The following is a 24,444-nucleotide window of genomic DNA, read 5'->3' as shown; positions in this document are numbered from 1 at the left end:
ATTTTAAGCCCATTACTGAAAAGCCTGAGTTACAAATACATAAATTCTGCAGATTTTAAGCCCATTATTATTAGCGTAATGGGCCGATTTATTTGGGCTAAAGCTACTAAATTTTTCAAAGTCCCTATCAAGTGGCCAATGGGCCCATCCGAAACTGCAAAATTGACTGAAATAAAGGGACATAACTGAACAACCACAAAGATCAGGGGCCTAAATGAAATACTACTAGCCTATATACCTATTTGCAAATAAAAGATATCGTGTTTCCAAAGAAATCAAAACTCTGATCGGAACAGAGCAAACGCAGGTAGCGAAAATGTCAGGGATGGAACGACTACAGAGAATGTTCGCCGGCGCCGGTGGCGCGTTAGGTCACCCGCCACCGGATTCACCGACTCTTGATACATCGGAACAAGTTTACATCTCGTCACTTGCTCTCTTGAAGATGCTTAAACACGGTAAAATTTTCTAGGGTTTCTTTTACTTGATTCGTTTTGATTTGATTGTTTTTTTGTTACTTGAGGCTTGTAGATTTGTGAAATTGTAGTTGTGTGTATTGCGTTAGGGTTTAATGATGTTTTCTATTGCTTATACATGAGTGAAATTGTAGTTTTGTGTATTGTGTTAGGGTTTGATGATGTTTAATCTGCGATTTGGTTGTTATCTGTTGCTGGAATGCTTATACATTTTTGAATTTGTAGTTTTGTGTATTGCGTTAGGGTGTTTGATGATTCTTTTGATGTGATTTGATTGTTTTCTATTAATTGAGGGGTTATACATGAATGATATTGTAGTTATGTGTATTGCGTTAGGGTTTGCTGATGTTTCTGCTGTGAGTTGGTTGTTTTCTTTTACCGAAGTGCTTGTAGTTTAGTGAGTTTTGTGTATCGTGTTAGGGTTTAATGATGCTTCCGCTGCGAATTGGTTGTTTTTTTATTGCTGGAGTTGTGTATTGAGTTAGGGTTTGATGATGTTTCTGCCGCGATGAGTTGTTTTCTATACACGAGTGAATTTATAGTTGGTCATTTGTGTATTGCGTTTGATGATGTTTCTACTACGATTTGACTGTATTCTATTGCTGGAGGGCTTATACATGAGTGAATTTGTAGTTTTGTGTATTGTGTTAGGGTTTGATGATTTTCTGATGTGATTTGGTTTGTATCTACTGTTATATGCATAAGTGAATTTCTAGTTTTGTGTATTGTGTTAGGGTTTGATGATGTTTTTGATGTGATGTGTAGGGAGAGCGGGAGTTCCGATGGAAGTTATGGGATTGATGCTTGGGGAATTTGTGGATGAGTATACTGTTCGTGTTGTGGATGTGTTTGCTATGCCTCAGAGTGGTACCGGGGTTAGTGTTGAAGCTGTTGATCATGTTTTCCAGACTAATATGCTTGATATGCTTAAGCAAACCGGAAGGTAAGTATTTGTTTGTTCAATTACATGGTTATTTGTATTGCTGATACCATAGTTAAAAGCCATCACCTCTTGCGCATAGGCCCATTTTTTAGGCGACGCGTGGCAATTGCGCTTTAAGTCTTTAAAGTCCGGCAAGATTCCAGCCAGATGTCTACTTTTATCGAAGGAAAACTACTTTTCTATCCAAATCGAGGTTTTAAAAAACGGAAACGAGTATCAAGCTATGTTGTCAAAGACGCAAGGCGCAGGCGAGGCGCATCGGTCTCGCCTGGAGCCTAGGCGCAAGGCGCAAAAAAAGCGTGGGCTTTTTTAAAAAAACGCACATAGAGAAAAAAAATATAAAAAATATGTTATGCTTTGATAATAAATAAGATTCCACATATAAAATTAAAAAAGCTATTATATATGCCATTTAAGATCATGTAGCAAATAGTTTTGCACGCGTGAGGCAGTTTTGCACGCACTCGGTTTCGTTTTTAATGGTCATTTGTGCTGTTTTACCTTTTCCCCTCAACAACGTTTTTTGCGCCTAGGCGTGCGCTTTTTGCGCCTCAGCACCGTTTTTTAAAAAAGTCCCATTTTTGCGCCTAGGCTACTACCAGGCGCAATAGGTGCGCCTCGCTGCGCCCGGGCGCCTAGGTGCGCGCTTTTTGCGCTTTTGACAACATAGGTATCAAGGCGTTTTCCCTTCGCCTTACGAGGCGTAAGTATTGAGGCGGAACGAGGCGTAAGGCTGAGACGGTGTTAATAAATAAATATTAAAATTATATATATCATAAAATAATAAATACTTAACATCAAAAAATGACTTTTCTCATCAAATTTCATTAGATTCTGCAGTTAAAAACATAAAAAAAGATTCAAATTTCATCAAATACTTAACATAAAAAAACACAAATAGTTTCTAATTAACTCAAATAGCATAACAAACATCATCTTCATCATCCTCACAATCTTCCTCAACCCAATTATTAACAAGCTAACAGAATTATACAAGCTAACAGCAGCAATATTATTGACAAGCTACAGCAGCAATATTATTAACAAGCTAACAGAATTGTACAGCAAGTATCAGGACACACTAACAGGAACAGGACAGACTAACAGAACAGACTAACAGAATTATACAGCATGTATCTCGAACAATAAAAACGAATTGAAAGAAAGCAGCCATAGCAAGAATCAGTAAAAATCAGCCATAAGTCATAACAAGATCAATTAACAGAATCAGTGAAGAAAACTTACCTGTATTGAAGATTGAAGAAAATTGAAAGAAATAACTGTATTGAAGATTGAAGAAGATTCAAAGAAATAGCTGTAGTGAGGAATCAAGATTGAAGAAGAGATGCGTGTGTTTTTGGATATGTATAATAATGGCGCTATTATTTATTGCCGCCAATATGGTTTTGGCGCCTAAAAAACCCTAATCCATCATTTAATCCCTCCTAAAAAAGTATACTTACGCCTCGCCAAAATCGTACCGCCTCGATCTGAAACTTACGCCTCACTCAACTGAGGCGTGTGCATAATTTCTGACCCTAGGCGCCGCCTCATATACGTTTTTTCCTCCGTTTCGAACTGAGGCGCGCCTCAGTACGACCGCCTCGGCCGTTTTTTTAAACCATGATCCTAATACACTAATATTATATTACTTTTGGTACTAAATAGACGGTATTAAATGTTATATAATAGCTTTTGTTTATTTTTTTTGAAGAATAGTATTATATTTCTAATACATAATATATTTTAATTGTTTTTCATTGTGCCCTTTTCTTTCCTATGGCCCACACTTTTTTGCGCCTTACGCCTAGGCCCCAGGCGAGGTCCTATGCGCTATGAGTGCGCCTAGTGCCTTTAATAACTTTGGCTGTTATGTATTTGGTACTTGATTGTGGAAATTAGTGGTTGGAAGTTGGAAACTCTGTTTTATGGTATTGAATGCTAAATCTTTAGATGGTTATTAGTTATTAAGGTGCAAGCAAGTTTTCTTGGAACGAGTCATACTAGGAATTCTTTAGTATCATTACTTGTGTTGGAAGGAGTTAATGTTTAGATGTCTACTAGTGTTAAGCTTAAGTTACAAGGTGTTGTTGATAATTCTTTGTAAACTGAAGTGTCTCTAGGAGTAGTTAATCTGACTATTTCGTGCACTTTTTCAATATGCCTTTTGTCGAATGATGATGCATCGTGGAAGGATGATGAAAGAGGGTAATGAAACAGGATTATGAGGAATTTAAGGCGTAATGCTAATTATGATGTTTTTTGGAAAAGTAGATAAGCTCGAATTGTGGTGTACTTTGAAATCTATTGTCTTACGGTGATAATATTAGCTCATAGATTTGTTGAACATCCCTAGACTAAATTTCTGGTAATACTTTATACTTGTATAGCTCTTTCTCGTGTCTTCCTTTTTCAAACTGGCGACTGCAACTTTTTTAAGTGGTAATTGTCGTGAACTAGTAGATAGCCCCGCGCTTCCCGGTGGTTTTCGCGTTGTATAGTTTTAAAACCGCAATGCTAATGCTCAGAATGACCAATTGAACATACACAATTCAAAGACCAGCTCAGCCCAAAACAGCTGCATAATCTATAGAATAATTGCAGTTTTAAATAAATTAATTTACAAAGTAGATATTTGTAGAACACTTGGTAGGCTATATGAAAGTATGAAGGTTAGAATTGAAAAATTAACTGACTTCGTACATATCATCTCTGCAAATTTCTCCAACTAAAGTAGTTTTAACACTCCTTAATCACAAATCATCTCGAACGAAAATCATATGCTTAACTTTTCTTTTTCCAAAATCCATCTTCACTGCTATCAGAATACCTTAATTCACCGATTGTTCCAACCACCATTGTTCTCCGGTGCCGGTGTTGTCAATTTTCATGGATCTGAGCCCGCTGCTCCAGCCATCGTGAGACGCCTTCAAGCGGATCGAATCGTTCGGTTGCCTTGAACCTCATGTGATGCAAATCGGTAAGCAAGGGAGCTTAAAGTGTACCTTGTACGAACTTCGATATCTTCTTCTCGACCATATCCTTCTTCCGAGATAAGTGCGGTTTCTTGTACGTGCTCAAGCGGCTGGAATTGAGGACTTTGACGGCGAGTTCATGGCCCTCTTGGAGATTTTGTCGAGCTGTGCGGACATGTTTCTTTCAACTCCATGCCAGAGTATTTGATTTCGTCTCTATCAAAGGAAATCGGGGGTCTCAGAGTTAGAGAGAAGTTAACACACCAAACGAAAACACGTTATAATGGCTTGTACAATCTGCTTGAAAAAAAGTAAATGCTCTACAGTTAAAAAACACTCACAAAGGCAATTTGCCTTTTAATTTGCCCATGTTTGTATTCTCTTGATAGTTTCTACTTTCTTGTACATGATACTATTTAACACTGTCTCAGTCTAATCTAGTCCCCTTGTGGGTTCTCAATTTTTCATATACTTCCATATATAAGCTATTGTAACTAGTTGCGCCTGGAGAGGTTTACCATATAGTTCTCTACTTGATATGTTTGCAATCTATTGTTGTGGACCCTTTGATTAACTTTGTCGATGGTTCTTTTGGCCATTTTGGTTTTCTAAAGATGTGCTGCTTATCTAGAAGAGTCTAATAGTTGTTTTGAATACATTTATTTCTTCTGCTGCTATTTTTATATGTTCTGATCTTGTGGCTTGATTGCTTCTTTTATTTGTTGTCTCAGGCCTGAAATGGTGGTTGGATGGTACCATTCACATCCTGGATTCGGCTGTTGGCTATCTGGGGTTGACATCAACACACAACAGGTTCTGGATTCACACACTTCTATTTGTTACTTTGATCATATATTCATATGCGCTGCCTTAATTAATACTTTCTACCTGATTGTTTTGCATTTGGAATCAGAGTTTTGAAGCGCTGAATCAACGAGCCATTGCGGTGGTGGTGGATCCAATCCAGAGTGTTAAAGGGAAGGTTGTCATAGATGCCTTCCGTTTAATTAACCCCCAAACCATGATGCTTGGTCAAGAGCCACGTCAGACAACTTCCAATCTTGGCCATCTCAATAAACCATCCATCCAGGTGAGTGTTTCTCATATACCACTGCATCGTGTCTTGACTTAACGAGCCATCTTTACCACAGGCCAAAACTGGTCGGGCTGGGTTAGGTTGATGCCTCACTTATCTATTCAATCTAAGCTTTTCTAAATGATATCGCGTTAATTATTGCAATAATAAATTAAATTCTTGAATAAGACAATGTAATTTGAATGGTTCCCTTTTTAACTAAGTATTTTGATTCGATCCATTTGAGCTGTTTGAGATAGAAAACAACTTATCGACGACCCATACATAAATAAATGGATCAAAATGGCCAGTTCTAGTCTCAGACCATTATTTTTTTCATGTTATCATCGTACGGATTTCATGTTCTTTTGCAGGCGTTGATCCATGGTTTGAACAGGCATTATTACTCGATCGCCATTAATTACAGGAAGAATAAACTTGAGGAGAAGATGCTACTTAACCTTCACAAGAAAAAATGGACTGATGGGCTCACACTTGAACGATTTGATACCCATTCTAAAACCAATGAGCAGACTGTCCAGGTAACAATCTTCTTTCTGCCGAGTTTATGATGACTTTGTTGTTTCTGACACAAATCACAATTCGACCCACTTATTTTCTTGGTTTAAAAAAGCGTGAGGCACTCCGAAGCGGTTTGGTTCCAAAAGCTTTAAGCTACGCTTCAAGCGCGAAGCGAGAGCTTCACATATGCGAAGCGCTCAAAAAAAACATATAAAAGTATTTGTACACATCAATATGACAATTCTGCTTGTTAATCAATAATAAACACAAAAACATGATTATAAAATACACTCAACACATAAAACATAGTTAAAACATAAATGAAAGTCGAAACACACCTAAAGCATAAACATAGAAATAGTCTTTAATCAATAATCATCATAATCAAGTAAGTATTTTTCTCCATCGACATCACTCAATCCAATATCTTCTTCAAGCTCATCTTCATCATATAGAGTTTGTAGATCATTGGAGAAGGCTGAATTTTTTAAGAAAATATGAAGAATCGATGGAGAAGAGGGAGAGAGCAGCTGAACAAAGTTAATGTTATTTTTTAGGGTAAAGAAGTAGCGGGTGTATCAAGGGTAAAGAAGTAGCGGGTGTATCAATAAAAGCTGTTGGACCTCAATTAAACCCTATTGGAGACTATTGGGCCCAAATAAAACCCAAATCTAACCTGATTGAGCTGGAGCGTAGCTTCAAACCCTTGGCGCTTCGGGCTTAAAGAGGCACTTCAAAACGCTTCACGTAAATTGTCGCTTCAGGCAAAAAAAAAAAAACGCTATTCCGAACGCTTAATGCTTTAAGCACGCTTTTTTTTTTAAATCAAGCTTATTTTATAGGTTTGTTAAACGGGTTGTGTTTATGGGTTGGTTTGTCAAACCCAACACAAACCAAAAGTTTTACACAACTCAAATACCAACACAACTCGTGTATTCATGGATTGACACGGACATGATCCGTTTAGTCTGAACTTTTTATCAATATTATAAAATTACAAATTCACACCGAACAACATATATAAAAATTGGTCAAACCGCAGATCTTAAAGCTCGTTTGCTTTTTAACATTTTAGTTTTGACAAAAAATAGAGTAAAATGCTATTTTCATCCCCAAGGTTTAAAAAAACGCAAACGAGTTTCGAGGCGTTTTCCCTTCGCCTCGCGAGGCCTAAGTCTCGAGGCGAACAAAGGCGTAAGGTCAAGGCGGAATTAAAAATTTTATATCTTATAAAATAACAATACTAACTAAAATCATCATCAAAAACACACATAAAAAAGACAGAAATTGCTCGAAATTGATACAAAAAGTCAAAAACATCAAAAACAAATATCAGAAACCCCTGAGGCGTAGCGCCTCAGCCCCTCTGAGGCGCACGTACAGTAGAATTCTCTTGAGATGCGCCTCAAAATTGTTTTTTGGGCGTTTCACCTCGAGGCCCACGCCTCAACCGTTTTTTAAAACCATGTTCGTTCATGATGTTTGGCTATTTTTGCGACGTTCGTCCAAAGGTTTGTTTTTCCGCATCTGGATCCAAAAGGTTTGAAATTTTGCCATTTTCATTCAACTGGTTGACTCCATCCACTTTTTAACGTTAAGTCAAGGGTATTTCTGTCTTTTTAGACATTTTTTTGTGATGATTAAAAGGATTGAGTGGGGAGAAAGTAAACAGAGGTTGATCTTTATTTCTAGTGTTTTTTATTTTAATAAAAAATGTCTAAAAAGACCGAAATGCCCCTCGTTTAACGGAGAAAAATGGATGGAGTTAACGAGTCGGATGAAATTGGCATTTTACTCGAAAAAATATAATGACATGCAATACCCTTTAAATTTTTTCAAAAATTAATGGTTCAATGTGCCACCGATACTTTTAGCTAAACGTGTTGGTCGGTTCGACCCGAAACTGAGGTGATCTGTTTATATAAAAAAACCCAAACGTGTGAATTTGATGTTAGGTTCTTGTTTTATTAGAAATTCATACCCTAAGTTACGTGTGTGTGTGCAGGAAATGCTGAGTCTAGCTATCAAATATAACAAAGCGGTTCAGGAAGAGGACGAATTACCTCCGGAGAAACTAGCGATCGCAAACGTTGGAAGGCAAGATGCGAAGAAACATCTGGAAGAACATGTGTCAAACTTAATGTCATCCAACATCATTCAGACATTGGGTACCATGCTGGACACTGTTGTCTTTTAAGCTTTTCAACCATGTATCTTGTACCTTGATGTGTGAATCTAGCAACTTGATATTGTGGATTTATGGCTTAGTTACAACTATTTATTTTATTAAGATCTATAACTTTTTAAAATGTTTTTGTTTTTATTATGATATTGTCATCCAACTGCTAGTTTGTGATCCGATTGGATTCCATTTACACCCCTTTGCGTTTCGTTCTAAATTTTGCAAGTTAACACGGCGCGCCATATGTGTGTGGCTCAACGTTTTTACGTTTCGTTTTATGCTTCGTTCTAAGTTTCTCGAGTTAACACGACGCAATGTGCTTGTGTGATTCAACGTTTTTACGTCTATTTTTTGTGTTTGACAGGTTCGTCATAACGTGTAGGTCCTAGATCGGCTTGGTTGTTATTTTCTATGTCTTACGTTTCGGTCTAATTTCTTCACATTAACACACCGCAAATTTAGTATTGGTGGTCGCTTACGGGGGGTGTGACATTGATGCTATTTGGCAGGGTTTTACGCACCCCGTCGCAACGCGGTGGAGCTTAATACTAGTTACCTTATTAACTAACTGCGGCTTTTTACATATAAAAACTGCGGTTTTATACCAACCCTTTTGTTAATGCATCTCGTCGTTGATCCTCATTCAATTTTTAAGATCTTTAATAATACACCAAGCGTATGTGATGTGTTAACCATATGAAAACGTTATGTGATGTGTTAACCATATGAAAACGCACGTTTTGACGTATTCGATTGAACTCAATGTATTCTATAGTTGCATTGCGATTTGATCAAAACGTAACGTAAATCGAATTTATATCGTACAATCATAACGTATTATACGCGACTCGACTAACTCGAATTTATATCTTCAAGCGAAAAACTTTCGAGGGGGGTCAAAGTGGCATTAACAAAGTTCATAAAAAGTTAAGCGGTTGCATTTCGTAAACTTAAAGGCTAAGAAAGGGTAAAGATAAAATCTGATAAAGTTTTGGGGTAAGAAGGAAACTATAACAAATTTGGTTTGGAAAGGAAACTACCACAAAGTTGTGGTGTCAAAAGCAAACTATGTGTAAAATGGAGTATTAGTTTAGGGACTAAATTTGCCATTTTATGAAACTTTGAAGATACCAAAGTAAAGGGGATAAAATCGTAACATCATAAAAGTATGAGGGAGGGGGAGGCAAAGCCGGTAGGGTTCCGACTTTGTCAAGTTATAGTATAATATAAATATAGAGAAGTGAATGCTATAAAGAAAGTTTATACCCGGACATGTAAATGACTAAATGCCAAAATATAAGTAAATATAATGTCATAAACATTGAATAAATTTTAAATTGTTCATTTTTTTGAACAACTTAAAATTACAAAAAATTTGTGTTTGGTGGAGTTCGAACCCTTGACTTTAAGGGAAACACCTTAACTCTAATGACTTTACCAATTGGGCCCAACCCCATCCGTATATTGTTAATTTGATATTTAACATTCAAAAGCTTATAAATAACTACGATTAACTTAGGGTCCTAAGACTACCTCCAATGGGCCCTTGGAGATCATGCCCTTAGAGGCCCTTGGATGCCCTTATCATTGGAGCTCATCCATCCTTAGAGGCCCTTAGGTGAGATGCCCTTGCACAAGGACATGTGTTTGTCTTGGTTTATGTGATGAGGTGAGCCCAAAGTAAAAAAAAAAAAGAAAAGTTTTATTGAAATATTGTGTGTAATGGGTAGTTGATAAGGTGGAAATTAAAGAAGGTAAGAATATTTGTAGGGTTGGAGATAAAATAGGGGTTTTTAAGGATTTGTAAGGATATTATGTGGCAGATGACGTGGCAGCTAAGGACGCCTAAGGATGCCTTTAGCATTGGAGATAGTCTAATAAAGACACACTCTAAAATCTTAATTTCTCACCCTGTATACGGTGGTATAATGTTATACCGCCCGTATAGAATAATCCGACATGACAAATTGTGGTCGTATAATGTTACACACGTATAGATTGAGAAAATTAACATTATATGGGTCGTATAATGTTACACACGTATAGATTGAGAAAATTAACATTATATGGGTCGTATAATGTTACACAACTCGTATAGATTGAGAAAATTAACATTATATGGGTCGTATAACATTCTACACGACCTGTATAATGTTATACATCCGTATACATGGAGACAAAAAAAAATATTCTCTGACAATTTTTTTTTTTTTTTTTTTTGCAACAATCGGTTTTACGGCCCGTATAACTCTATTCAAGACGTATACATGTAGTGGTGTGAAAATAAGATTTTAAAAGTGTGAGAATAATGAGAGTATTAATTTAATATCTGTAATTAGTGATCCAAAAATATTAATTATTGAGATATATGTGAAATGTGATATCGGTATAAAAAATTGGCATCTTAATTTCCCCTGTCTTATTTAATAATTTTTTGAGTAGCATACACTATTTATTTATTTTTTTTACAATTTTTTAAAGCTTAGGTACAAGTTAAAAGAGCACATCATTTTGCATATGTCAGAATTTGTCATGTGGCGCACAACATCTCTAATCTGGGTCTTCAAAGTTCAAACACAGAGGCGAATTAGCTATGTATAATCTAATTTTTGTATTTATTTAAAAAGAGATACATTTGTTTTTTTAATCATTCTTACCCCTAAACTTTGTGATAATGTCAAAATAACTCTTTAACTTTGTAAATGTCACTTTGACTCCCTTAAAATTTTAAAGTTTCGAGTTTACTCTAAAACTAAGTTCTTATCTTTTCTTATTTTTTTTGTTGTATTTGTCGGTATAAATTCGAGTTTGTCTATCTTTTAACGTAGTTTTTGTTTGGAAACGATTTGAGTTGATTATATAATGTTTTATTTTTATGTATCTTTTGAGTTGAACTACGTATTAACGTAAATTTGGTTAAAAACAAGTCATGTCAAATATAATACATTTTCATTCAACGGTATAAATTCGAATTACTCTACGTTCAACGTAAATTTAGTTCAAAAATGAGTTGGGTTGATTGTAGTCTATAATTTATCACATCGCGTCGGCGCCGCCTCAACGTTCGGCGGGTAAAAAAACTAGTTAGATTCATACGGACTGATATCCTTTCGCACGAAAGGCCTTTCTGTTCGCACAAACAGTGTTATGAACTTAAGTTATTTTATCTTTGTTCTGAATTCCTCATTTCGATTCTGATGGGCAAGCTTGGACCCATGAAATCACAGAAAATCAGTGTCTAAACAAGTGCTTAGACGAGATATACTTTCATTAATACATACTTTTCGTACTTTAATTCCAATTTGAATCCTCCGTCGAATTCAAATAAGTCACACACCTTCATTTACCCAATGTAGGGTAACACCGGTGTTCTGAACTTCTCAACGTCAACTCGCAGAATTAAAAAGGAAGCTTTGCAAAACCGTGAGTATACTCGACCCCTTTCTATTTTTACACTTTTGGGTGCAACACATTCATGCTATCAAAATCTCACAAACACACATACTTTATGCTTAAACACAAACAAAAAATTATTCATACATGCTTAATACGTTATGCTTTAATTCGTATGTGCTGGAACATTTTTATATGGTATTCTTGTCATTAACTTCGTACAAGCCTCCCTTAACATGTATAACGCTATAGGAGTAACGCACCACTCGTATTCTTGAGGTCATGTTAAGTTAAAACATAACGGTCTTATCGTTTCTATGATAAGATTACGCTAGCGGAAATCTTTGGGTTGACATTTATAGTTACATGCCAGTCATATGTTAATTTTAGATAACAAGTTTTGCCATATGGATTGTTTAACACTTTTGATACTTATGCTATTAGATAAACTTGTATACCCGCCAATACTTTTGTATTGAACTATACTTTGAAATGTTTTACAGGGATTTGATGACGTCGAGGATGATGAAATCTAGTATGATGAACTAGAAACTCACTTTAATTTAGAACTTATGTTGTATTTAATTCACGAACATGTTGTTGTAGTTGTTTCATGTACTTGTTGTACTTTGTTTCAAATTGTTGTACTTGAATATTATTCAATGAAATAAAATTTGAGTTTATTAAATATTGTCGCAAAATAGTGTTATGAAGTCTCTAGCAATCTTGTTTTCGTCTCACTCCGATGTTTCCGCCATCGGTTGGGGTGTGACATTTATGTTTTCAGATATACACAACGCCGAAGTATGTTAAAGTGGAAGAGGAGAACTCTGTTCTTAGGGCTGAGATGAGTGAGCTGAGCTAGAGGTTAGATTACCTCAATCAAATTATTAATCTCATAAGTAACATCTGTACAATGACAACCACCGATTGCATAAGTGGTGCAACAACTAGCTTTTTTGAGTTTGATAATCATCATAATAATTATATGAAATTATATGAATGATTCTTGGAACTTGATGGCCGCTACTGAGATGTTACAATACTAGTGGATCTTACTAAGTATTGGGTTTGGTTATGCTTTAATGGATTTAAGGGATTGAGTTATACCGTTGGCAGGTGGTGGGGGTGACATGAGGTGGTGGCGGCGATGGTGGCGACATCAGTGTTAGTGTTTAGGGTGATATAATGGGTGGAATTAAAAAGGGTAAGGGAGAAGACTAAAACACCCTCATTTGCCTTTGATGCGTGTGTAGTGTAATATATTTTAGATATATACTTTAAGCCATTTTTACACTTTTTAGCCAAGTTTTAAATTTATAAAACACGATATTTACTAATACTAAACACACATATGGGCAAGTGCACCTATCATGGACGTAGTAAAGTATTGGTAAGATACCGAGGTCGTCCAAGGACACAAGAGCTTTTAGTACCGGTTTATCCTCAACGTCTAATCAAATCAAAATGTTAGAAAAAGATTTTTAAATTAAGAAAATAAAAGTAACTAAATGCTGAAAAATAAAATAAAAATAAAGACAGATAGACAAGATAAATCACTTGGATCCGACTCGTGTGTTAGTATAACCTTTGATTATTTTCGCACTTTTGCACTTGTTTAAGAGATTATCTTAGTTATTGTAGTAGGCCCCTCTTTTGAAGGCGACGTTACCCTCAACCCAGTAGTTTGAGTCAGCAAGGATACAATCCTAAAGGGTCGGATTATTGAAAGATAATTAATTAAGTTATTAATGCAAATTATGGTAGGCCCCTCTTTTGGAGGTGACGTTACCCTCGACTAAGTAGTCTGAGTCAGCAGGGATACAGTCCTAAATAGCCGGGTTATAGTATTAATAGTAGTTAACATGTGAGGGGATCAAAGAGTTTGGACCCCCGCCATCCAATACCTTTGGGTATTGAAGGAGGTCCTACTAAATTTGACCCAGGTCCCTTGCAGGACCTCTAAACGCTGAACAAGGGCAAGACCCTTACCAAACCGTTCCCTTAACCCCCGACCAGGTAGCCAACATACCTCCATATAGACCGTGGAGATATGAATGGTGAAAATTTTTTATTTTATATAGACAGTAAAATAGACCGCTGGGCACGGCCCCGTGCCTGTCTGACACTATCTCTCTTCATTAATTGTAATTCGCAATTACAATTAATGCGCCTGCACTACTTTGGGCACGCCCCCGTGTTCACTGGGCACGGCCCCGTGGTGAGCAATAGAAGCTTCTACAGGTTTGTCTTTTCTGCTGCTTCTTGGGCACGGCCCCGTGCTCGCTGAGCACGGGGCGTGTTCAGCCTTCTGTCTTCCTTGTTTTGCTTGGGAGGATGCTGTCGAGGGGTCGGGCAGTCCACTTTTGTTCCTTTTCTTGTATTTATGTTAGATTTAGCTGCCTTTTTGCTTCTTTTGTTAATTTGAGCTCATTTAATCCTGAAAATACAAAAGGAAGATAAAAACACACTTTTCCAACATTAGTACTTAAAAAGGGTTAGTTTTATGCCTCATTTGATGTAATTTATATGTTGCATTTTACACACATCAAATAGCGCATGACTTAATTTAACGTTAGAAATTAACTTGGTTAGAATCAAAGGGCATATGATGCAAGATTTTAAGATATTAAAGACATAACTTGTGAACTTTTACGTCAAGGGACAACACTTGCAAAAGAGTGTAAACAATTAGGACAAATCTTGTGATTTACTCTATTTCTTAAAAGTAATTTTTGATCAAATGATTATCTCGCCATAAAATAATAATGTCATATTACTACCTCCATACACTCAAAATTTAATTATTTTTATCTAATTCTAATAAAGAATTCCCCTAAATGCCATGTGGCAATTTCTTATGCTAATTCAACTATAATAAATTCCATAAAATGCCGCAATATCTCTTTCACTCTCAACTATAATAAGTAACATTCTAATTCTTTATGTTTGCCTCCACATAATTGACACCACGTACCATAAGAGTGCCGAAAGTAAAAAGAATTACCATCACTCATTTTTGTGTCAGAAATTACCAACCGCCGGGATCTAACGGTTCTATTTTCGGTAACTGAATCTAGGGCACGGGGGCGTGTTGAGTGAGCACGGCCCCATGTTCAGCTTACTGTCTGACTTAAAACAAGATTGTCAGTTCCAATGATTAAGCACGGGGGCGTGTTCAGCAGGAACGGCCCGTGCTGAGCTTTGCAGAATCTGAAAAACTAAGAAAATCCTAAAAAAAATAAAAGAAAATAAAAAAATGATTAGGCCGTTGATTCCTAACTTTCTTAAAATCCTTGTGTCCTCGGCAGCGGCGCCAAAAACTTGATGCGTGTGTAGTGTAATATATTTTAGATATATATTTTAAGCCCTTTTTACACTTTTTAGCCAAGTTTTAAATTTATAAAACACGATATTTACTAACACTAGACACACATATGGGCAAGTGCACCCATCGTGGACGTAGTATAGTGTTGGTAAGATACCAAGTTCGTCCAAGGACACAAGAGCTTTTAGTACCGTTTTATCCTCAACGTCTAATCAAAGCAAAATGTTAGAAAAAGATTTTTAAATTAAGAAAATAAAACTAACTAAATGCTGAAAAATAAAATAAAAATAAAGACAGATAGACAAGATGAATCACTTGGATCCGACTCGTGTGTTAGTATAACCTTTGATTATTTTCACACTTTTGCACTTGTTTAAGAGATTATCTTAGTTATTGTAGTAGGCCCCTCTTTTGAAGGCGACGTTACCCTCAACCCAAGTAGTTTGAGTCAGCAAGGATACAATCCTAAAGGGTCGGATTATTGAAAGATAATTAATTAAGTTATTAATGCAAATTATGGTAGGCCCCTCTTTTGGAGGTGACGTTACCCTCGACTAAGTAGTCTGAGTCAGCAGGGATACAGTCCTAAATAGCCGGGTTATTGTATTAATAGTAGTTAACTTATGAGGGGATCAAAGAGTTTGGACCCCCGCCATCCAATACCTTTGGGTATTGAAGGAGGTCCTACTAAATTTGAGCCAGGTTCCTTGCAAGACCTCTAACCGCTGAACAAGGGCAAGACCCTTACCAAACCGTTCCCTTAACCCCCGACCAGGTAGCCAACATACCTCCATATAGACCGTGGAGATATGAATGGTGAAAATCTTTTATTTTATATAGACAGTAAAATAATGCCAAGACACCACGGATAAACGATAAGGAAGAATCACCTTCAACATAAGCAACTAGTTATCAAAATCATTAATACAAAACCAATTAAGAAGTGCAAAAGATTAAAAATAAAAAGTATTATACTAAACACTTGTCTTCACCAAGTGATGTAACAGACTTAGGCAAACATGGCCTTGATTGTCAAGAACTCTTACGATCAATCTTGGATCCCGAGACGACTCACACACTCTATGATGGACAATGGATGATGGTGGTGGATGATGTTGTTGTGATGGTGGTGGGTGGTGGATGAAGTGTGAGAGAGGTGGTGTGCCAAGGGATGAGTTGCAATGAATCCAAGAACTCCTATTTATAGGCTGAACAGAGGCCTGGGCACGGCCCCGTGTTCGCTGGGCACGGCCCCGTGCCTGTCTGACACTATCTCTCTTCATTAGTTGTAATTCGCAATTACAATTAATGCGCCTGCAGTACTTTGGGCACGCCCCCGTGTTCACTGGGCATGGCCCCGTGGTAAGCAATAGAAGCTTCTACAGGTTTGTCTTTTCTGCTGCTTCTTGGGCACGGCCCCGTGCTCGCTGAGCACGGGGCGTGTTCAGCCTTCTCTCTTCCTTGTTTTGCATGGGCAGATGCTGTTGAGGGGTCGGGCAGTCCACTTTTGTTCCTTTTCTTGTATTTATGTTAGATTTAGCTGTCTTTTTGCTTCTTTTGTTAATTTGAGCTCATTTAATCCTGAAAATACAAAATGAAGACAAAAACACACTTTTTCCAACATTAGTACTTAAAAAGAGTTAGTTTTATGCCTCATTTGATGTAATTTATATGTTGCATTTTACACACATCAAATATCCCGACACTTGAATTTTTGCTTGTCCTCAAGCAAAACTCTTTAATATGTGGCTTACACTCCCAAATGGAATGTGTAGAAGAGAAGGTTTTGGGCTTGTCATAGAGTGTCGGGATTTTCCAAGATTGTTTAGGTCTTATTTTTACTTATTTACAATCCTATTCGTCATGATTTATTAAAAACTTTTCATAAGGTAAATCATTTATTAGGGCATAACATACCTTTCTAAAATTCCATTTATATACAAGTTCACATACCTCACGGGAGAAATCACCCACACTCGGCCGAAGGTGTATTTTTAGTGAATCACTCGAGAGTGGCATGGAACTTATTCCTACCATAAGCTTGCCAAGCAATCAATCCTCCTCCTTTTTAACTTTATACCTTTGTAAATATCAAGAGGACTTTTTGGGTGAAGGGTTTGGCTTGGGCTAAAGGTGGGTGGTTGGGTTAGTGGTTAGTAGAAAAAGGGCGAAAGTCGTAAAAAGCGTCAGTTTTCGTAAAACATTTTGTTTTTGTGATTTTTTATTTTCAATGAAGTATTTATTCAAACAAGCTTTTGTTTAAGGAGCTTTGTTTGTTTATTTCTAACTTCATTGTAATATATATATATATATATATATATATATATATATATATATATATATATATATATATATATATAATTTTGTCACACGAAGACCGAGCTTGTTACTAAAATAAAAGGTAAAATAAAAAGGGTTTTTGGTGGGTAAAAAGGGTTTTGGGTTAAGAAATGAAAAGGTTTAGGCTCAAAGGGGCTAACTAGAGGGATTTTTTGGGTAGGTGAAAATAAAAATAAAAATAATGGTGTTGAAAGAAAAAAGGTTAGTCCTAATGCCTCCATCATTTACTTACTTGGGTTTAAGTTGGTAAGGACCGGGAATGAATTGTCATGGCAAGTTCTAGAGTCGTAAGAACCAAGCGGCTATTCACACAAGAAACGAAAAATGAGCATTTAGCGTAAAGATGTATATTTGTATACTCAATAAAGGCTCAAAACTCACTTTTGTGGGAATGGGTTTTTATGTGATCAAGTATATATAATCAAATTTTAACTAAGCTTGTCATGCTGTTTCATAATTTTCTTATGTTGGTTCTTTTTATCACGACGCTATCGGTCGTAAACTTATAAAAATATAACCCTGTTAGTCTTAGAATTCCCAATTAAACTTAGACAAGTAAAAACAATGAAATTTTTTTTTTGAAAAAAAATGAAAAATTTTTTTTTTTGAAAATTTTTTTTTGGGGTGATTAGCGGTTCCAATAGAGTTTTGTGTAAGGCTTGTTATTAGGACTTGCAAAATTCAAGGTTTTAGCATCCCCCCACACTTAAATTACACATTGTCCTTAATGTGTCCCAAAAATAAATTTTTAGGTTGATTGAATGTGCAAAATGGTGTTAAAAGCAAAATTTTTATGTTACTGGCAGTCTGGACACAGCCCCGTGGTGACCGGGCACGGCCCCGTGTTCAGGTGCCGGTAACAATAATTAAAGAAAAGAAACAGAAGCCTGGACATGGGGGCGTGTTCGGTGAACACGGCCCGTGTCCAGTTACCTGAACTGGGCATTTGTCTGTAGGATGTTCAGCACGGGGCCGTGTTGGCTGGGCACGGCCCGTGCTGAACTTACTGTAATGGAGAAATTGTTGTCGGATGCCCTGTTTTCGTGCATGGGGTTATGTTTCTCGTTTCCCTTGTCATCCTTGACCACCATGAGTGTGTTTTATTTATTTCAACATCATTCAAAACTTAAAACCATCATTTCATTAAATCCATAGAGAATTACATAGTCCTAAAATACTAGTAGTTAGATAAGTAAGCACAAGAAGTTTTAACCCAAGGAGCCCCTAGCCTAAAAGTTATTTTAATTAGCAAAATTTCCGAGAAGATAGTAGTCTCGGTTGAATGAGGCTTCATAGAACTCCTTCCTCCGGTTAGGGACCCCTCATATGTCGGCGAGCCATTCCTCTATCTCCCTTGGGAGGAGAAAGGATGGCTCATTGGCATCAGTTTGAGGAGGTGTGACTTCCACCGGGACTTCTTGCAGATCTCCAAGGGGAGGTTCTGCTGGAATATCATCCCATCCGGTAGGGTTATTGACTCCGAGCGCTAGGTTCCAATCCTTTTGAGGGAGGATGAGTTCCATGGGAGGTGTTACAAGAATATTTAACCTCTGGTGCAAGAGGTTAATTTCTTGAAAACTATTTTCCAGCCCCACCGTAAGATAATTTATACGGTCTATTTGGACCTCCTATACCGAAGTCATCTCATCGATTGCTTCCCGTAGTGCCATGACGTAGTGTACAAGGGTAGCTTCAATGGAAGGCCTTCTTCCACTTCTACTGTTTCTTGAATGCACTGACGATTTTTCACTGTTTTCACTTGACATTCTGTGAAAATAAACCGAAAACAACTTATTTAATGAAACAGTATCTTGGACACGGCCCCGTGCTCAATGAGCACGGCCCCGTGTTCACCTTTCTGCAGAATTTTGAAACAAGGAATCTTGAAGTTTTAAGTTATTTTTTCTAACTTGTGAAGCCTTTTTGATCAATAGTAACTTAAAACAATGTTATACAACTTATTTTTAACAAAATTCCTTGAACAAAATTCAATATTTCTTGCCATAAAGCTTGAATTCTCAAACTTTAATGGAGGTTTTTGGAGAAAGATGAAGAAGAGGAAATGGATAAAAGAGGAAAGGACAAGAGGGTTGTTGGAAACTTTTTTTAGAACATACCTAAGATAGTTGAGAGAAGATTCCTTCAAATCTCTGTCCCTAGATGGTCCAAATGTGCAGAATTCTTGGCTTCATTTATAGAAAACGACAGCGTGCTGGACACGGCCCCGTGTCGGCTGGACACGGCCCCGTGTGCAGATAGAATCCTGACATAGTTTGTTCGTATTCTGACGTAAAAGTCAGAAGGGAATCTTTTGGTGGACACGGGGCGTGTTGGCTGGACACGGCCCCGTGTCGAGGGGCTGATTATGAAGTTCGTCTATTTCTAAGGAATCTATACGGATCGGGCGGTTCCTTACTGGATGGAACAAACCCAAAGTGCCTAAGATACCTTAATTGCCCTAGACTAAGACGAGAACCCAAGAGGTTGTCGGTGAGGGTGATTCCTATTTTTATTTTAGGTGGACAAGTCCAACCCTTTTCCGGGCTCTCGTTAAAGAAGGTGTATGCCGAATCGCTCAGGTCTATGTATGCACCGAATGAAGTCGATGGAGAGTCCTTCACGGCACAATCGGCACAGGGATGACTATCGCCCATGTCTTTGCTAGTTACGAAGGTAGGATTGGGAACAACGAGGTTGTTTTCATGCGACCCCAACATTTCTTCTTGGTCATTGTCTTGGGATGGATCAATGAAATCCTTCCTAAGCTCTTTTAACCAATTTAGGACTAGATTTTCTAGTTGAAATAACTCGTCAAGGAGCATTTCTCCTAGAATATCTGGTTGGGCGCATTCGAGGGAGAGATAGTGATTGTTTTTACTTTCGCCCCTCTTAAGGTTATAGGGAGACGGTGGGTCTATATAGTGGGGCTCATAATTTAGAAAGTAACATTCTAATTCTTTATGTTTGCCTCCACATAATTGACAACACGTATCATAAGAGTGCCGAAAGTAAAAAGAATTACCATCACTCATGTTTGTGTCAGAAATTACCAACCGCCGGGATCTAACGGTTCTGTTTTCAGTAACTGAATCTTGGGCACGAGGGCGTGTTGAGTGAGCACGGCCCCATGTTCAGCTTACTGTCTGACTTAAAACAAGATTGCCAGTTCCAATGATTGAGCATGGGGGTGTGTTCAGCAGGCACGACCCGTGCTGAGCTTTGCAGAAGCTGAAAAACTAAGAAAATCCTAAAAAAAATAAAAGAAAACAAAAAAATGATTAGGCCGTTGATTCTTAACTTTCTTAAAATCCTTGTGTACTCGGCAGCAGCGCCAAAAACTTGATACGTGTGTAGTGTAATATATTTTAGATATATATATTTTAAGCCCTTTTTACACTTTTTAGCCAAGTTTTAAATTTATAAAACACGATATTTACTAACACTAAACACACATATGGGCAAGTGCACCTATCGTGGACGTAGTATAGTGTTGGTAAGATACCAAGGTCGTCCAAGGACACAAGAGCTTTTAGTACCGGTTTATCCTCAACGTTTAATCAAATCAAAATGTTAGAAAAATATTTTTAAATTAAGAAAATAAAACTAACTAAATGCTGAAAAATAAAATAAAAATAAAGACAAATAGACAAGATGAATCACTTGGATCCGACTCGTGTGTTAGTATAACCTTTGATTATTTTTGCACTTTTGCACTTGTTTAAGAGATTATCTTAGTTATTGTAGTGGGCCCCTCTTTTGAAGGCGACGTTACCCTCAACCCAGTAGTTTGAGTCATTAAGGATACAATCCTAAAGGGTCGGATTATTGAAAGATAATTAATTAAGTTATTAATGCAAATTATGGTAGGCCCCTCTTTTGGAGGTGACGTTACCCTCGACTAAGTAGTCTGAGTCAGCAGGGATACAGTCCTAAATAGCCGGGTTATAGTATTAGTAGTAGTTAACTTATGAGGGGATCAAAGAGTTTGGACCCCCGCCATCCAATACCTTTGGGTATTGAAGAAGGTCCTACTAAATTTGACCCAGGTCCCTTGCAGGACCTCTAAACGCTGAACAAGGGCAAGACCCTTACCAAACCGTTCCCTTAACCCCCGACCAGGTAGCCAACATACCTCCATATAGACCGTGGAGATATAAATGGTGAAAATCTTTTATTTTATATAGACAGTAAAATAATGCCAAGACACCACGGACAAACGATAAGGAAGAATCACCTTCAACATAAGCAACTAGTTATTAAAGTCATTATACAAAACCAATTAAGAAGTGCAAAAGATTAAAAATAAAAAGTATTATACTAAACACTTGTCTTCACCAAGTGATGTAAGAGACTTAGGCAAACATGGCCTTGATTGTCAAGAACTCTTACGATCAATCTTGGATCCCGAGACGACTCACACACTCTATGATGGACAATGGATGATGGTGGTGGATGATGGTGTTGTGATGGTGGTGGGTGGTGGATGAAGTGTGAGAGAGGTGGTGTGCCAAGGGATGGGTTGCAATGAATCCAAGCACTCCTATTTATAGGCTGAACAGAGGCCTGGGCACGGCCCCGTGTCCGCTGGGCACGGCCCCGTGCCTGTCTGACACTATCTCTCTTCATTAATTGTAATTCGCAATTAGAATTAATGCGCCTGCAGTACTTTGGGCACGCCCCCGTGTTCACTGGGCACGGCCCCGTGGTGAGCAATAAAAGCTTCTACAGGTTTGTCTTTTCTGCTGCTTCTTGGGCACGGCCCCGTACTCGCTGATCACGGGGCGTGTTTAGCCTTCTGTCTTCCTTGTTTTGCTTGGGAGGATGTTGTCGAGGGGTCGGACAGTCCACTTTTGTTCCTTTTCTTGTATTTATGTTAGATTTAGCTGTCTTTTTGCTTCTTTTGTTAATTTGAGCTCATTTAATCATGAAAATACAAAAGGAAGACAAACACAATTTTTCCAACATTAGTACTTAAAAAGGGTTAGTTTTATGCCTCATTTGATGTAATTTATATGTTGCATTTTACACACATCAAATAGCGCATGACTTAGTTTAACGTTAGAAATTAACTGGGTTAGAATCAAAGGGCATATGATGCAAGATTTTAAGACATTAAAGACATAACTTGTCAACTTTTACGTCAAGGGACAACACTTGCAAAAGAGTGTAAACAATTAGGACAAAACTTGTGATTTACTCTATTTCTTAAAAGTAATTTTTGATCAAATGATTATCTCGCCATAAAATAATAATGTCATATTACTACCTCCATACACTCAAAATTTAATTATTTTTTATCTAATTCTAATAAAGAATTCCCCTAAATGCCATGTGGCAATTTCTTATGCTAACTCAACTATAATAAATTCCATAAAATGCCATGTGGCAATATCTCTTTCACTCTCAACTATAATAAGTCCTAATGTGCATTGAAACACCACTATCCGTTGACTTCACTCAATTTGAACAAATTTTGGCTTTGACCTTTTCTGAGCCTCAACAGGTCGATGCTGAGATAACGGATCGTGGTATCGACATAATGGATGGTGGTTTGGAAGGATGTTAATGTTGATTGGCGGTCATTGCTGAGATGGCGGATAACAGTATTGACATAATGGATTGCGGTTTGGAAGGCGGTCAACGTTGATTGACGATTCTTCTTTTTTGATGTAAATAAAATTCCTACACATTTTTTGATTTTTTTTTTCAAACATTATCCGTTGACGTGTGCGTGGTGTTATATTTTTTGATATATATTTTAAGTCCTTTTACACTTTTTAGCCAAGTTTTAAATTTATAAAACACGATATTTACTAAGACTAAACACACATATGGGCAAGTGCACCCATCGTGGACGTAGTATAGTGTTGGTAAGATACCGAGGTCGTCCAAGGACACAAGAGCTTTTAGTACCGATTTATCCTCAACGTCTAATCAAATCAAAAGTAAGAAAAAAAGGTTTTTTAAACTAGAAAAAGAAAACTAACTAAAATGCTGAAAAATAAAATAAAAATAAAAACAGATAGACAAGATGAATCACTTGGATCCGACTCGTGTGTAGTGTAACCTTTGATTATTTCCGCACTTTTGCACCTTTTAAGAGATTATCTTAGTTATTGTAGTAGGCCCCTCTTTTGAAGGTGATGTTACCCTCAACCCAGTAGTTTGAGTCAGCAAGGATACAATCCTAAAGGGTCGGATTATTGAAAGATAATTAATTAAGTTATTAATGCACAATGTGGTAGGCCCCTCTTTTGAAGATGACGTTACCCTCGGCTAAGTAGTCTGAGTCAGCAGGGATACAGTCCTAAGTAGTCGGGTTAAAGTTTTAATAATAGTTTACTTATGAGGGGATCAAAGATTTTGGACCCCCGCCATCCAATACCGGTGGGTATTGAAGGAGGTCCTACTAAATTTGACCCAGGTCCTTTGCAGGACCTTTACATTGAACAATGGAAAGACTCTTGCCAAACTGTTCCCTTAACCCCTGACCAGGTAGCCAACATATCTCCATATAGACCGTGGAGATATGAATGGTGAAAATCTTTTATTTTATATAGATAGTAAAATAATGTCAAGACACCACGGACAAACGATAAGGAAGAATCACCTTCAACATAAGAAACTAGTTATTAAAGTCATTAATACATAACCAAATAAAAAGTGCGAAAAGATTAAAAATAGAAAGTATTACACTAAACACTTGTCTTCACCAAGTGATGTAAGAAACTTAGGCAAACATGTCCTTTGATTGTCAAGAATTCTTACGATCAATCTTGGACCCCGAGACGACTCACACACTCTATGATGGATGATGGATGATGGTGGTGGTGGATGATGGTGTTGTGATGGTGGTGGTGGGTGGGTGAAGTGTGAGAGAGGTGGTGTGCCAAGGGATGGTTTGCAAATGAGCCAAGCACCCCTATTTATAACCTGAACAACAGCTCGGGCACGGCCCCGTGTCCATCCTCCTTCTCTTCATTCATTAAATGCAGTTTGTCTGCATGAGTTGACCACGCGCCCGTGTCCGCTGAGCACGACCCCGTGTGCAGAAGCGTATCTGTACTATCAAGATTTCCATAGATTCTGCGAATCTTAGAGTTGACCACGGTCCCGTGTCCGCTGAGCACGACCCCGTGATGGGCGATAGAAGCTTCTACAACTTTGTCTTTTCTGCTGACACTTAGGCACGCCCCCGTGCTTAATGAGC

General features: G+C 37.5%; 1 protein-coding gene across 1 annotated transcript; it reads left to right on the top strand.

Moving 5' to 3' along the window:
* The first annotated feature begins 256 nt into the window (after nt 1-256).
* LOC110936191 (26S proteasome non-ATPase regulatory subunit 14 homolog) lies at nt 257-8,317 on the top strand. The gene is made up of 6 exons (XM_022178532.2): nt 257-458; nt 1,242-1,419; nt 5,126-5,207; nt 5,308-5,484; nt 5,844-6,011; nt 7,997-8,317. Exons 1-6 carry the CDS (start codon nt 317-319, stop codon nt 8,186-8,188), a joined length of 939 nt encoding a protein of 312 aa, XP_022034224.1. The 5' UTR covers nt 257-316; the 3' UTR covers nt 8,189-8,317.
* Nucleotides 8,318-24,444: the final 16,127 nt, after the last annotated feature.

Source organism: Helianthus annuus, chromosome 4, assembly GCF_002127325.2.
Source record: "Helianthus annuus cultivar XRQ/B chromosome 4, HanXRQr2.0-SUNRISE, whole genome shotgun sequence".
Lineage (NCBI taxonomy): Eukaryota > Viridiplantae > Streptophyta > Magnoliopsida > Asterales > Asteraceae > Helianthus > Helianthus annuus.
The sequence above is the reverse complement of the archived record's forward strand: the minus strand, read 5'-3'. Positions and strand labels throughout refer to the sequence as shown.